Genomic DNA, 16402 nt, shown 5'->3' with positions numbered 1-16402 from the left:
TGCTTGACTAGGTGGCTCTGGCTGGGGGAGCCTGGTTCACTGGTCAGGATCAGTGTAGACCACGGAGCTGGCACTCCTTCATCTATCTCCCTGACCCCGATCAGCAGCCATAGAGCCATGAGAGGGAGTTGGAGACACTAGAGTCCTTCCTCCCTGTTCCCTGAATCGCAGACTCCTTGGCAATATCCCAGGAGTACCACCAGGACCATCGACAGTGCATGCCCAGTCTCCCTTCCCCTCCCAGAGGCCCCAGCACGTCCCCAGGGACATCCCATGAGCAGCTGCTCCTGGCCGTGCCCCAGAGCTGAGACAGGCACACCCTGGCACAAGTCATGGTCTCTCCTACTGGATCTCAGCTCTGAAAATGTCCCCAGCTAGCCAGGCACGGCTCAGGCACACAGCAAAGTCATGAGTGCTGATTGACCCAAGCCGTGCCTGGAACAAGAGTCCCAGGTTTGACCCCTGCAGAGACGGCACCCAACCCAGTCAAGGTCGCCCTCTTCTGCTTTCCGCTCCGCAAAGGAAATATTCGCCAAACCATTTCTTCTTCCAGAACTGAGCCTAATCTGATTCCTGCCTGTACGTATTCATAGTCAAAAAATATGGAAACACTTAAATAACTCTAACACAGAATGGCAAGGCCTAAGATCTGTGCCAAGTGCACAGAGGTCAGGGAAATTTTTACAGACAATAGGGCATTTCGGTTGGGTCTTGAAGCATGAGTAGGAGTTCACGGAGCTGAGAAGAATGGAAGAGCATTACACATCAGGGGAACAACCTACGGAAAGTCACAGAGGTATTACTGAAGGATGGTTCAATATGGCATGTTTATCCACATTTTACAGAGGAGGACACTGAAGCTCAAGGCCTGCCTTATCCAAGGTCACACAGCTATAAATGAGAATCAAAACCACAATGAGATACTACTGCACACCTACTAGGATGGCTTTAGCATCAATAGGCTTTAGACTAGGATCTAGGTCTTTTGATTTTGGATCCTGAGCCCTTTCCCACTATCAGCTCTACAGTAAAGGTCAGTTTCTGAGAGGTAGAGTCTTACCTGCTAGGGTAGTGGTCTCTCTTGGGGTTGAAGGGAGGTCCAAAGGAGGGGGCCTGCATGGAAGAGAATTTTTTTTTTTTTTTGAGACGGAGTCTCACTCCATTATCCAGGCTGGAGTGCAGTGGCACAATCTCGGCTCACTGCAACATCTGCCTCCTGGGTTCAAGTGATTTCCGGCTAAGTTTTGTATTTTTAATAGAGACAGGGTTTCACCATGTTGGCCAGGTTGGTCTTGAACTCCTGACCTCAAGTGATCCACCCGCCTTGGCCTCTCAAACTGCTAGGATTGCAGGCATGAGCCACTGTGCCTGGCTGCATGGAAGAGACTTTGACTGCAGCAGATTCCAAGCTCTCGAGCTCCCCAGCAGAGAGCCATTTCTTGGGGCAGCACAGCAGAGCTGGGGAGATGGGCGGGGGTGCCAGACACAGAATGCTATGGCCTTCTCACCTAGGATTACCATGGCAACAGAAGCATCACAGAGGGCCTGCCACGGTGCCCTTCTAGGCCCTGCCTCAGCTGGGCAGGAAGAAGGAGACCCAGCTTGGCTGGGGGCAGTGGGCAGGGGGCCCCGGGGTAAGTCAGCCAGGCCTGGATGCTGCCTCCAGGCTTTATGTGGGACACCTGCCAGCCCACACCCCTCTCTTGGGCCAGTCACAGAACAAATAGGGCAGAGGCCAAGAAAGAAAAGGAGGGGGCTTGGCATAGCTGGACAGGGGTGCTGGGGGACACTGCCAGTCCAGGGCCCGGAAGCCAGACAGACAACAGCACCTCCACCCTGAGCTCAGGCAGCCCTGATCCCTGAAGGGCGGAGTAGACTCAACATTTAAAGAGATGGAAACATAAGCCCTGGGCACCACAGAAAGACGACAGAAACCAGGAAAGGCAGGAGAGGCTGGGATACACCTAGGTCCAGCTTCATCAAACCCAGTCCTGCCCATGACAACAGAACAGCATGGAATAGACAAGAGCTGGACCAACTAGAGACACGAGGCAAGAGGATCCACTGTGCTGCGAGGTCCCCCATGGACTCTGCCAGGCTGCAGCCAGCCAGGTGAGGCACTGACCACTATCCACCTTCCACCAACCCCACCCCTCCAGCTCAGAACTGGGGCTCATGGCAGGGTGAGTAGCGGAAAGGACATCATGGGTCAGGCTTCTCCTAGACAACTGTGCAGGGCCTGGATGCTGTCAAAGGTTCACACTCAGTGAGTAGCCTCAGTGTCTTCAGCTCAAATGCGCATGTTGAGTTTGACGTGCTGTGAAAGAATGGTAAGTTTCTTGTCCAGCTGCTCATTTTACAGACAAAGAAACTGAGGCATACAGAAGGAAAATGACTTGCCTGAAGTCACAGTAGGCCACCTGTCTAGGTGAGTGCAGCATCTCCCCGCTGCTCCAGGATGCTCCTGTGGTTCGCTTCCACGGCGAGCACTGAATGCCGACCGACCGTGCTTAGCGTTGCAGTGGCCACTGTGAGAGGGAAAGAATAGTAGAAACAATCATTTCTCCCAATCTTGACCACTTACCAGGTGTCAGGCAGTGCACTAAGCGCTCTTTAGAAATGTCATCTAATCATCAAAACAACCCCTGGGGAAGAGGAAGAGTCATCCATCTGTCACGGTGGATGGATGTGGGGGAGGACAGCACAAGGGTAGGCTGGATGAGGAGTAAGCCACATTGGCCACTATCTGTCAGGTCAGTGGGCAGACGGCAGCCTGCCTTAGCTGCCTTTCCCTGCCTCAGATGCAGGCTGGCTGGGCTTCCACAGCTACAGCCTTCTCCACCCATGCTAGGGCTACCAGACTAGCAAATAAAACTACAGGCCAGGCTGGGCGTGGTGGCTTATGCCTGTAATCCCAGCACTTTGGGAGGCTGAGGCAGGTGAATCACCTGAGGTCAGGAATTCAAGACCAGCCTGGGCAACATGGCGAAATCCCGTCTCTACTAAAAATACAAAAATAATTAGCCAGGCATGGTGGCGCATGCTTGTAATCCTAGCTACTCGGGGAGGCTGAGGCAGGAGAATCACTTGAACCCGGGAGAGAGAGGTTGCAGTAAGCCAAGATCGCACCATTGTACTCCAGCCTGATTGACAAGAGCGAAACTCCGTGTCAAAAACAAAAACAAACATTAGATGACATCCTGACAAAACAACTACAGGACAGTTGGGCAAATAAGAACTTCAGATAGAAAAGTGAATAATTTTTAGTGTAAATATGTCCTACGTTATATAGGCTCCCGGGAGAGGGTCCCGGGAGCATCGTCCTTTTTTCTGTGGTCCCTCTGCTTTGCTGATTTGCTTAATCGGTCCATTCCTTCCTGCTGCTGACTTCTAGAACCTGGCTTCTCAAACTGAGGTCTGGGGCCCAGTTACATCATTTGGAAGCTTGTTACTAATGCAGAATCTGCCATGGTGCAGTGGCTCGCACATATAATCCCTACATTTTGGGAGGCTGAGGTCGGAAGATTGCTTGAGCCCAGGAGTTTGAGGCTGCAGTGAGCTATGATCACACCAGCTCAGAACTGCAGTCCAGACTGGGTGACACAGCAAGACCCTGTCTCAACAAAGGAAGGAAGGAAGGAGGGAAGGAAGGGAAGGAAAGGAAGGAAGGGAAGGAAAGGAAGGAAGGGAAGGAAAGGAAGGAAGGGAAGGAAGGGAAGAAAGGGAAAGAGGGAGGGAGGACCCCATTCTGTAGGTCGTCTTTTTTACTTTGTTGAGGAGGTTCCTTGATGCACAAAAGTTTTTAATTCATTTTGAAGGAGGGAGGGAGGGAGGGGAGGGGAGGAAGATTCATGTATGCCTGCTTTATACAGTTATAAGAGAGATTTAAGATTATTGCTTACACTTCAAAAGGACTAAATGCTTGTTATAAACAATTAGGAAACTACAGAGCAGTTTAAAACAAAACAAAACAAACTCCCAAACAAGGTTATCATTTTGATGTATTTCCTTCCAGTCTTTTTTTTATAATTTTAATATTGAGGTGCAATCCGTGTCCCGTAAAATTCACCTCTTCCACTTATGTATGTAGTGTTTACATATTTATTGATGCTAAAGCCATCCTAGTAGGTGTGCAGTAGTATCTCATTGTGGTTTTGATTCTCATTTCCCAGATGGCAAACGATGTTAAGCATCTTCTCATGTGCTTATTGGCTATTTGTTTATCCTCATTGGAGAAATGTCTATCCAAGTCTTTTGCCCATTTTTTCAGTTGGATTGTTTGCCTTCTTTTTGTTGAGTTGTCAGAATGATTTATATATTCTGGACACTAGACCATTATCAAGTATGTGATTTACAAATATTTTCTCCCATTCTGTAGATCATCTTTTTTACTTTCTTGAGGAGGTTCCTTGATGCATAAAAGTTTTTAATTCATTTTGAATTTTAAACATTAAAATTTTAATTTAGAGAAATTTTGACCCTGTGAAATCCAAGGTCATGAAGATTTACCCATTTTCTTCTAAAATTTTATCGCTTTAGTTCTTACATTTAGCAATTTGACCTGTTTTGAGTTAATTTTTATATATAATTTGAGGTAAAGGCCCAACTTTCTTCTTTTGCATGTAGCTATCCAGGTGTCCATGTATATTTGTTGAAAAGCATATTCTTTCCTATTGACTTGTCTTGGCATACATGTTGAAAATCAATTGATAATACATATATGGGTTTATTTCTGGACTATCAATTCTATTCTATTGAGCTATATGTCACTTCAATATTGCATTGTTTTAATTATATAGTTACATAGAAATTTTGAAACCAGGAAGTGTAAGTTCTCCAACTTTGTTCTTTTTCAAGATGGTTTTAGCTATTTGGGGTCCACTGCAATTCCATATGAATTTTAGGATCGCCTTGCCCATTTCTGCAAAAAACGCAGTTGGAATTTTGATGGGGATTACACTGAGTCTGTAGATCACTTAGTCATCTTTACAACATCAAGTCTTCCAATCCATGAACATAGGATGTCTTTTCATTTATTTAGGTCTTCTTTAGTTTCATTCACCACTGTCGTAGGGTTTTCAGTGTACAAGTCTTGCATCTTCTTGGTTAAAAATATTCCTAAGTCTCTTATTCTTTTTAATAAGAATGAAGTTCCATTTTGTAAATGGCATTATTTTCTTAATTTTATTTTCAGATTGTTTATTGCTAATGTATAGAAATACAGCTGATTTTTGTATATTAATCTTGTATCCTGTAACTTTGCTGAATTTATTTACTAGCTGTAATAGTTTTTGTGTGGATTCTTTAGGATTTACTACATATAAGATCATATCATAATTTGCCAGGTGCAGTGGTTCATGCATGTCATCCCAGCATTTGGGGATGCCAAAGAGGGAGAATTGTTTGAGCTCAGGTGTTTTTTGTTTGTTTGTTTGTTTGTTTTGAGACGGAGTTTTGCTCTTGTTGCCTAGGCTGGAGTGCCGTGGTGCGATCATGGCTTGCTGCAACCTCCACCTTCTGGTTTCAAGCGATTCTCCTGCCTCAGCCTCCCAAGTAGTTGGGATTACAGGCGCACGCCACCATGCCTGGCTAATTTTTGTATTTTTAGTAGAGGCGGGGTTTCACCATGCTGGCCAGGCTGGTCTCGAACTTCTGACCTCAAATGATCTGCCCGCCTAGGCCTCACAAAGTGCTAAGATTACAGGCATGAGCCACCATGCCCGGCCTTTACACTGATTTTCATATGTTCAACTACCTTGCTTGCATTCCCATGATAAATCCCACATGGACACGATGTATAATCTTTTTAACATGTTGCTGGATTGGATTTGCTAGTATTTGGTTGAGGATATTTGCATCTATATTCATAAGGGATATTGGTCCATATATTCCTTCTTCTTTTGTTTTTTTTTTTTTTTTTTTTTTTGAGGCAGAATCTCACTCTGCTGCGCAGGCTGGAGTGCAGTAGTGTGATCTTGGCTCACTGCAAGCTCCGCCTCCCAGGTTCACACCATTTTCCTGCCTCAGCTTCCCGAGTAGCTGGGACTACAGGTGCCCGCCACCACACCTGGCTAATTTTTTGTATTTTTAGTAGAGACGGGGTTTCACCGTGTTAGCCTGGATGGTCTCGATCTCCTGACCTCATGATACGCCCACCTCAGCCTCCCAAAGTGCTGGGATTACAGGCGTGAGCCACCGTGCCGGGCCTGGTCTGTATATTTCTTTCCTTGTGAGATATTGTCTGGTTTTAGTTTTAGGATAATACTGGCACGAGAGAATGGGTTATGAGGTATATTATTCTCTATTTTTTGGAAGAGTTGGAGGATTGGTGTTTATTCTTTATTTGCTCCTAATCATTTCTCTGTTGGAAGTTTTTTGATTACTGATTCAATATTTTGTTTGAGGTCTATTCAGGTTTTCTGTTTCTTCTTGGGGAAGTTTTGGTTTCTAGGCATTTGTTCATTTAATCTAGGTTATCTAAATTGTTGTCATACAATTTTTCATAGTGTTCTTCTGTAATTCTTTCTGTATCTGTAAGGTTGGTAGTAGTTTTTCTTTTTAAAATGTTTTATTTATTTTATTATTTATTTATTTATTTATAGAAACAATCTCACTTTATCACCCAGGCTGGAGTGCAACTGTGTGATCATAGCTCACTGCTACCTTGAATTCCTAGGCTCAAGGGAGCCTCCTGCCTCAGCCTCCCAAGTAGCTGGGATTACAGGCACATGCCACAGTGCCTGGCTAATTTTTACTTTTTTTTTGAGATGGAGTCTTGCTGTGTTGCCCAGGCTGGAGTGCAGTGGTGCATTCTTGGCTCACTGCAACCTCCACCTCCCAGGTTCAAGCCATTCTCCCGCCTCACCCTCCTGAGTAGCTGGGACTACAGGCAAGTGCCACCGTGCCCGACCTAACAGTTTCTATTAATTTCTTTTTTCCCCACACATAAACTATGCTCTCTTGTTTCTTTGAATGTCTCATAATTTTTGTTTGAAACTGGACATTTTTAATATTTAAATGTAGCAACTCTGGAAATCGAATCTGAAATCTCCCAGCACCCCAGAGTTTGTTATTGTGGCTTGTAGTACTTGTTGGTTTGTGTGTGTGTGTGTGTGTGTGATTTTTCTGAACTAATTTTGTAAAGTCTGTATTTTTTCTTGTGTATATCTACTAAAGTCTTTGTTTCATTAGCTTAGTGATCAGCTAACGACTTGACAGAGATTTTCTTAAATACCTAGAACAATGATAAAAATCTTCCAGTCTTTGCAGATGGGCTCTGTATGTGTGTTGGCACATACCTTCAACTCTAAGTCAGGCAATTTACAACTGTGCCTTAACCTTTGTCTTCTGCTCACAGAGAGCCTGAAGATCAGGTAGAGGTGGGAATTTAGGACCCCTTCAGGTCTTTCCTGAGCATGCACCCAGCCCTAGTCACGCATGTGCACCTCTATTCCCTGGACTATGTAGGAGCTTTTCAAAGCCCTTAGGGACTTTCGAAGTTTTCTACTATACGATTTGCACTGAAATCTGATCCTTTTCTTTAGGCATAGAATATCTATATATATATCTATATATACACACATACACACACATACACATATATATGTATATATACACATATGTATATATATACACACAATATATATGCACACAATATATATTGTGTGCATGTGTGTGTGTGTGTGTGTGTGTGTATGTATATGTATATTTACTCAGGCCAGGCACAGTGGCTCACACTTGTAATTCCAGCATTTTGGGAGGCTGAGGTAGGAGGATCACTTGAGCCCAGGAGTTTGAGGATGCAGTGAGCTAGGATTGTGCCACTGCACTCCAACCTGGATGACAAAAGAAGATCCCATCTCTTTTGCTTGGAAATCATCTCCACTAAATATTCAAGTGCATCACTCACAAATTCTGCTTTCCATGCAACTGTAGGACAAAGTATAGCTAGACTTTCTACCTCTATAGAACAGGGATCTCATCTCCTTCAATTTCTAGTAACATTTTCTTCGTTTTGTTCTGAGTCCTCACTGGTAGAGCCTTAATATCCATCTTTCTTTTTCCTTTCTTTTTTCTTTTCCTTTTTTTTTTTTTTTTTTTTTTTGAGACAAGGTCTTGCTCTGTTACCCAGGCTGGGGTGCAGTGGCGCGATCTTAGCTCACTGCCGCCTGCACCTCTTGGGTTCAAGTGATTCTCCTGCCTCAGCCTCCCTAGTAGCTAGGACTACAGGCACGCACCACTACGCCCAGCTAATTTTTGTATTTTTAGTAGAGATGGGGTTTCACTATGTTGGCATGAGCCACCACACCCAGCCAATATCCATATTTCTACTAACAATCTGTTCAAGGAAACGTAGGCTTTTTCTGCATGCTCCCCAAAATTCTTCGTCTCTACTCATTAGCCAATTCCAAAGCTACCTCCACATTTTTAGGTTTTGGTTACAGCAGCCCTCCACTCTTGGTTCCAAAATCTGCATTACTTTTTTTAATGATAATTGTAACAAATTATCACAAACTACATAACTCTAAACAACAGAAACTTATTTTCTCACCATTCTGGAGGCCAGGATGTCCAAAATCAGTATTACTAGGCCTAAAGCAAGATGTCAGTAGATCTATGCTCCCTCTGGAGGCTTCAGGTGAGAATCCATTTCTTGTCTCTTTCAGCTCCTGGTAGCTGCCAGCACTCCTTGGCTTTTGGCCACCTCACTCCTCCATCTTGTGCTTTTTCCTCTTTTGTCTGTGTCAGATCTCTTTCTGCCTCCCTCTTATAAGGATACATGTGATTGCATTTAGGGTCTACTCCAATAATTTGGAATAATCTCCCCATCTCACAGTCCTTAATTACATCGTTACAGACTCTGTTTTCATATAAGGTAACATTTACAGTTTTCAAAGATTAGGATTCAATATCTTTGAGAGGCCATTTTTATCCTACCAGTTATGGTCCTATCATGGAATATTATACAGCAATAAAAATGAATGAACTGGCTGGGCATGGTGGCTCACACCTGTAATTCCAGCACTTTGGGAGGCTGAGGCAGGCAGATCACAAGGTCAGGAGTTTGAGACCAGCCTGGCCAACATGGTGAAACCCTGTCTCAACTAAAAATACAAAAATTAGCTGGGCATGGTAGCGCAAGCCTGTAATCCTAGCTACTCAGGAGGCTGAGGCAGGAGAATTGCTTGAACCCGGAGGCAAAGGTTGCAGTGAGCTGAGACGGCGCCACTGCACTCCAGCCTGGGCAATAGAGTGAGACTCTGTCTCAAAAAAAAAAAAAAAAAAAATGAATGAACTATAGTTACATAAAATAAGGTAAGTCTTGGATATAATGTTGAGTTAAAAAATGTTCTAGAAGACTTTATCACTATTTTCTATTTATGTCTTTAATTTCTCTTTTATTTATGTCTTTTATTTCTTTTTAATGTCTTTTATTACATTGTAAGCCCTATAAAGCTTAGAATGTAAACCTCATAGGGCAGGGCCTTGTTTTGCTCATTGCTATACACCCAGTGCCTGGAAGAGTGACTGTCAGGCAAAGAAATACCAAACAAATAACTGCTGAATGAATGAACTATTAAAATGGATATTTTTGAAGACTGATATAAGCACATAAAAAAATCTTACAATATAACACTAATTTTTTTAAAAACCAGAATCCCAAAGTGTTGGGATTACAGGTGTCAGCCACCACGTCCAGCTAAGGTGGCCTTTTTCAATTTGAAAACTCACATATTTCAGTTTTGGGAAACAATCTTGAATTATTTATTTGATGCTTTACCCCCTTCATTTTCTTCTGTTCTTCCTTTATTCAGACATTGAACCTCCTAAATTGATTCTCTACTTTTCTAATCTTTTCACTATTTTCCATTTCTTTCTTTTTGGGGGATACTCCCTCAACTGTGTCTTCCAACCTTACTCATTATTTTCATTTCTACCATCATGCTTTTAAAAAATATATTATTTTCTAGTAGTTTTTGTTGTTCTGTGAATGTTTACTTTCATAGAATCAGGTTATTATTTCATGAATGCAATACCTTCTTTTCTCATCCTGAGGTTATTAATGCCTCTCCTTCTTCCTCCTCCTTGCCTTCCTTCTCCTCCTCCTCCTCTTCACCTCCTCTTCTTCTTTTTTCTACAGAGTCTCTGTTTCCTGCAAGTTGCTTTTTTTCTGCTTACTGGGTTTGGTCTCTCTTAAGGTAGAGGTTCTCCTTAGTTGTCTAATAATCCTTGATTGCTCATTATTAAGAACAAGATCTTAAAAACTGATGACAAGCATGTTGACTTTGAGCTGGATGGATATTTTGTTGGGTAACATTCGTCTTAGATCTCTCTTCTTGGGTTGGCCAGAGTCCCATAGAGGGGCTGTGTGGAGGGTAAAGGTCTGTCTTTACCCTCCTGGTGACTGAGTGAGTTGCCACTTTGGCTGACAAGTGAGAGAAGGGGGTTGGAGGTCTCAGATTTCAGTGTGTATACAATCACTTAACCCCCTTTTTCAGCTACTGGCCCAAAGACCTTCTGTTTTGCCTTCTCCAGAGAATAAATCTCCAGTGTTAACACTAGACTAAGAAAGGGGCAGTTGGCCAGTGGCATGGAGTAGAGGAGGGACCTAGGGATCAAATTGCTTATCGGTTTGCTTTGATCTAGTGTTCTATACTTCAGTTACCACCAAGGCCAGTGATCTCTGCTGCCGCCAGCTCCTGATGTTTTGCTGCCTTGATGTAGCCATATTTCAGAGAGATTTGTTGACATCTCACACCATAATGATAGATGTGTCTATTTTCCCCTGTAGCTTTAATTATTTTTGCTTTAAATATTTTAGGCTATTTTATTAGGCACATATTAATTTAGATGGTTACATCTATCTGGTGAATTTTTTTAAAACATTGTCATCATTTTATTATTACTGCATAGTGACAACCTCTACACTAATAATGTTTTTCGTCTTAAAGTTTGCTATTAGTCTGGTCTTCTTGAGACAGGGTCTTGCTGTGTTGCCCAGACTGAGTGCAGTGGCATGATCACAGCTCACTGCAGCCTTGACCTCCCAGGCTAAAGTGATCCTCCTGCCTCAGCCTCCCAAGTAGCTGGGACTACAGGCCTGCACCACCACGCCTGGCTAAGTTTTGATTTTTTGTAGAGATGGGGTCTCCCCATGTTGCCCAGGCTGGTCTCGAACTCCTGAGCTCAAGTGATCCTCCCTTCTCAACCTCCCAAAGTGCTGGGATTACATGCATGATTCGCCATGATTCGTCTTAAAGTTTGGTTATTAATGCAGAAATAACACCTTGCTTTTGGTGTAACTTTTTCAAGCTCACCCTTTCCATATCCTTATGCTTAGGTGGTCGAATATGCCTTTTTTAAAAATATTTTGAACATTTTTAAGTATATAGTTTAGTGACATTAATTACATTCCCATTGTTGTGCAACCATCATCCATCTCTAGAACATTTTTTATCTTCCCAAATGAAACTCCATATCCATTAAACAAATATCACCTCCCCTCCATTCTCTATTTTCTATTCTTGATTTCATAGACCTTATAAGTCTCTGCTTGGCTGGGAGCAGTGGCTCATGCCTGTAATCCCAGCACTTCAGAAGGCCGAGGCAGGTGTATCGCTTGAACCCAGGAGTTTAAGACCAGCCTGGGCAACGTGGCAAAACCCTGTCTCTACTAAAACCACGAAGATTAGCCGGACATGGTGGTGGTGTGCGCCTGTAGTCCCAGCTACTTAGGAGGCCGAGGCAGGGGAATCACTTGAACCTGGGAGGCAGAGGTTACAGTGAGCCGAGACTGCACCACTGCACACCAGCCTGGGCAACAGCAGAGTGAGACCCTGTCAAAAAAAAAAAAAGCTGGGTGCGGTGGCTCATGCCTATAATCCCAGCACTTTGGGAGGCTGAGGCAGACAGACCACTTGAGGTCAGGAGATCCAGACCATCCTGGCCAACGTGGTGATACCCTGTCTCTACTAAAATACAAAAAATTAGCCAGGTGTGGTGGCGCACACCTGTAGTCCCAGCTACTCAGGAGGCCGAGGCAGGGGAATCGCTTGAACCCAGGAGGCAGAGGTTGCAGTGAGCTAAGATCACGCCACTGCACTCCAGGCTGGCGACAGAGCAAGACTCTGTCTCAAAAAAAAAAAAATCTGCTTGGTTCTCCTTCATAATCTCTTGTTGTTTATTCATCTTCAGTTAATACATATTTTTTAAAATTTTGTTAAAATTTTTTGAGACCAAGTCTCACTCTGTCACCCAGGCTGGAGTGTAGTGGTGCGATAAACTGCACCTCTGCCTCCCGGGTTCAATCGATTCTCGTGCCTCAGCCTTCCGAGTAGCTGGGACAATAGGCATGTGCCACCAAGCCTGGCTAATTTTTGTGTTTTTAGCAGAGACAGGGTTTCACCATTTTGCCCGGGCTGGTCTCGAACTCCTGGGCTCAAGCGATCCACCTTCTTCAGCCTCCCAAAGTGCTGGGAGCCACCATGCCCACCCATACGTACATATTAACAATAACTTATCATACATGTCAAAATAGCTACAAGAGTTGATTTGTAATGTTCTCAACACAAAGAAACGATAAATGTTTGAGATGATGAATATCCCAGCTACCCAGATTTGATCATTATACATTGTATGCTTATGTCAAAAGGTCACATATACCCCACAAATATGTACAACTATAATGTAGCCATAATTAAAAATAATTATTTTTTGTTTTTTGTAAATTTTGTGTGTTCTTTTTCTTTAAAAATAGATTCTAAAAACTCATGTGCTAACCTTTCAATATCATATATAGGAGACCATTACCTGGAGTCCTGTAGCATCTAAACCTGTTGTGTGTTGCTTCTGTTGATTCTTACTCATAGTGGCTAGCATCTTTATGTGCCGGTGATCTCTGATTGTGAGCTCACTGCTTGATATTGAGCAATAGGAATCCTTCATATCTAAATTTGGACACATTCCTCCAGAGAGGAGTTGAATCTGCTTCTACCTGGAGCCAGGGGTGTCACCAACATGAAACACTTCAGCCCTCTTTGAGGGTCCTAGCTCCATGTATTTGGAGGGTCCTCGCTTCACGTAGTTGGAGGGTCCTAGCTCCATGTATTTGGAGGGTCCTAGCTCCATGTATTTTGAGGGTCCTAGCTCCATGTATTTTGAGGGTCCTAGCTTCATGTATTTTGAGGGTCCTAGCTTCATGTATTTTGAGGGTCCTAGCTTCATGTATTTTGAGGGTCCTAGCTTCATGTATTTTGAGAGTCCTAACGCCGTGTATTTTGAGGGTCCTAGCGCCGTGTATTTTGAGTGTCCTAGCTCCATGTATTCTGAGGGTCCTAGCTCCGTGTATTCTGAGGGTCCTAGCTCCATGTATTCTGAGGGTCCTAGCGCCGTGTATTTTGAGGGTCCTAGCGCCGAGTATTCTGAGGGTCCTAGTGCTGTGTATTCTGAGGGTCCTAGCTCCGTGTATTCTGAGGATCCTAGCGCCGTGTATTCTGAGGGTCCTAGCTCTGTGTATTTTGAGGGTCCTAGCGCCATGTAGATGCCCAACATTCATGTCCCCAACCTCCCTCCTGGCCAAGCTCCCAGCTTTGGCTGCATTTTCCTTTGTGGGTAAGGAAGTGGCTTTGGCAGACAAGGCCTAGAGCTTGATAGACAACATGTCCTCAAAGAATTATAGCCTCTTTTTCTAGAATTTTTTTCTTTTCCTGTAGCAGGAAGGTTCCTCTCTGCTCCAAGTCCACCACATCACGAAGGAGCAGAAATTCTCCAAGCCATTCCACACTTATCCATAGGAGCCATCTTTTTGATATGTAAATCCGTTCACATCACACTCCTGCTTAAATCCTTCAATGACTCCTCTTAGTCTTTAAGTATAAAGTTTGAACTCCTTACCCAGCATACTGTATTAGTTCATTCTCACACTGCTATAAGAACTACTCGAGGCTGGGTAATTTATAAAGAAAAGAGGTTTAATTGGCTCACTGTTCTGCAGGCTGTACAGGAGGCATGGCTGGGGAGGCCTCAGGAAACTTACGATCATAGCTGAAGGTGAAGGGGAAGCAGGCACATCTTACATGGCCAGAGCAGGTGGAAGAGAGCAAAGGGAGATGTGCTGCAGACTTTTAAACAACCAGATCTTGTGAGAACTGACTCACTATCACAAGAACAGCAGGGGGGAAATATATTACCATGACCCAGTCAACTCCCACCAGGCCCCTCCTTCAACACCGGAAATTACAATTCGACATGAGATTTGGGCAGGGTTGCAGAGCCAAACCATACCACATACAAAGCCCCACATGATCTAGCCCCTGACTGTCTTGCCAGCCCCAACTCCTTCAATGGTCTCCCTTTCCACTCCCAAACTCCTGCCTCAGGAAATTTTTCCAGACTCCTAACCTTAAGTCTAGGTTAGGAGTTCCTGGATGTGCTCCCAGACGACTTTGCACTTTCCCTATCCTTGTACCTGACCTGTGGTCCTGTGTGTTAGTCTGTTTTGCATTGCTATAGGGAATACCTGAGTCTGGGCAATCTGTATAGAAAAGAGGTTTCTCTGGCTCGCAGTTCTGCCAACTGTACGGGAAGCATGGCACCAGCGTCTGCTTCTGATGAGGGCCTCAGAAAGCTTCCAATTATGGCAGAACGTTAAGGGGGGGACATGCATGTCACATGGTGAGAGAGAGAAAAAGAGAAAGATGGAGGGAGGTCCCAGACTCTTTTTAAGAATCAGATGTGGATCACGAGGTCAGGAGATCGAGACCACAGTGAAACCCCGTCTCTACTAAAAATACAAAAAAAATTAGCCGGGCGTGGTGGCGAGCGCCTGTAGTCCCAGCTACTCGGAGAGGCTGAGGCAGGAGAATGGCGTGAACCCGGGAGGCGGAGCTTGCAGTGAGCCGAGATCGGGCCACTGCACTCCAGCCTGGGTGATAGAGCAAGACTCCGTCTCAAAAAAAAAAAAAAAAAAAAAGAATCAGATGTGGCTGGGTGCGGTGGCTCATGCCTATAGTCCTAGCACTTTGGGAGGCCAAGGCTGGTGGATCATCTGAGGCCAGGAGTTCGAGAGCAGCCTCGCCAACATGCTGAAACCCCATCTCTACTAAAAATACAAAAATTAGCTTCGCACAGTGCCTGTAATCCCAGCTACTCAGGAGGCTGAGGCAGGAGAATCACTTGAACCTGGGAGGTGGAGGTTGCAGTGAGCCAAGATCGTGGCATTGCATGGGCCTGGCACCAGGCAAGAAAGAGGATGAAATAAAAGTTTTCTGTATCTTGGCCAGGTGTGGCTCACATCTACAATCCCAGCACTTTGGGAGGCCAAGGTGGGCAGATCACAGGGTCAGGAGTTTGAAACCAGCCTAGCCAACATGGTGAAACCCCCATCTCTACTAAAAATACAAAATTTAGCCAGGCATGGTGGCATGCACCTTTAATCCCAGCTACTCTGGAGGCTGAGGCAGGAGAATCACTTGAACCTGGGAGGCAGAGGTTGCAGTGAGCTGAGATGGCGGCACTACACTCTAGCCTGGGTGACAGAGTGAGACTCCATCTCAAAAAAAGAATCAGATCCTGCAGCAACTCATTACCACAGGGAGGGCACCAAGCCATTCATGAGGGAACCAAGCCCCTATGACCCAAACACCTCCCACAAGGCCCACCTCCAACACTGGGTATCATATTTCAATGTGAAATTTGGAGAGACAAATACCCAAACCATATCATGCTGTAATTAGATGTCTGAATCCCCCCCTACACATTATCCCCTCCTAAACTGTATACCTCATGAGTGCAGAAACATTGTCTGGTTCACTAATATGCCATCAGCACTTGGCATGTGTGTTCTTAAAAATCTGATGAAGGCCGGGCGCGGTGGCTCACGCTTGTAATCCCAGCACTTTGGGAGGCCGAGGCGGGCGGATCACGAGGTCAGGAGATCGAGGCCGTCCTGGCTAACATGGTGAAACCCTGTCTCTACTAAAAAATACAAAAAATTAGCCGGGTGTGGTGGCGGGCGCCTGTAGTCCCAGCTACTTGGGCGGCTGAGGCAGGAGAATGGCGTGAACCCGGGAGGCGGAGCTTGCAGTGAGCCAAGACTGCGCCACTGCACTCTAGCCTGGGTGACAGAGCGAGACTCCGTCTCAAAAAAAAAAAAAAAAATCTGATGAATGAGCGAACACCTCTACTGAGCTCCCAGTATTTTTTCTTATTGATTTTTGCAAATTCTTTATATGTTAAAGATATTAATGCATTGCCATTGCCTGGGAATATTTTCGCCAAGTTGTTTGCCTTTTAATTTTGGCTTTTTTTTTTTTTTTTGGCAGGAAGGAGCATAAAGCAGCTTTACATTTGAATGCGGACAGATCTATTGATCTTTTTCTGTTAAGATCTCTTCAAAATGTTT

At 44.5% G+C, this 16402-nt stretch overlaps 1 protein-coding gene across 5 annotated transcripts in view; it reads left to right on the top strand.

The window, feature by feature from the left end:
• The first annotated feature begins 1554 nt into the window (after nucleotides 1-1554).
• Nucleotides 1555-16402, top strand: part of RAB3IL1 (RAB3A interacting protein like 1) — a 43740-nt gene continuing 28892 nt past the window's right edge. For 4 of the 5 annotated variants that reach the window (XM_063634161.1, XM_063633959.1, XM_063633918.1 and 1 more), the window contains exon 1: nucleotides 1555-2112. Coding sequence is in view for 3 of the 5 variants with exons in the window: in XM_063633959.1 (XP_063490029.1) it covers nucleotides 2084-2112 (29 nt within the window). In the remaining 2 variants the exon portion in view is untranslated. The remainder of the gene's footprint in view (nucleotides 2113-16402) is intronic. The other variant, XM_063634016.1, reaches the window with a different exon arrangement.

The sequence above is a fragment of the Symphalangus syndactylus genome, chromosome 1 (genome assembly GCF_028878055.3).
Source record: "Symphalangus syndactylus isolate Jambi chromosome 1, NHGRI_mSymSyn1-v2.1_pri, whole genome shotgun sequence".
Lineage (NCBI taxonomy): Eukaryota > Metazoa > Chordata > Mammalia > Primates > Hylobatidae > Symphalangus > Symphalangus syndactylus.
The sequence above is the reverse complement of the archived record's forward strand: the minus strand, read 5'-3'. Positions and strand labels throughout refer to the sequence as shown.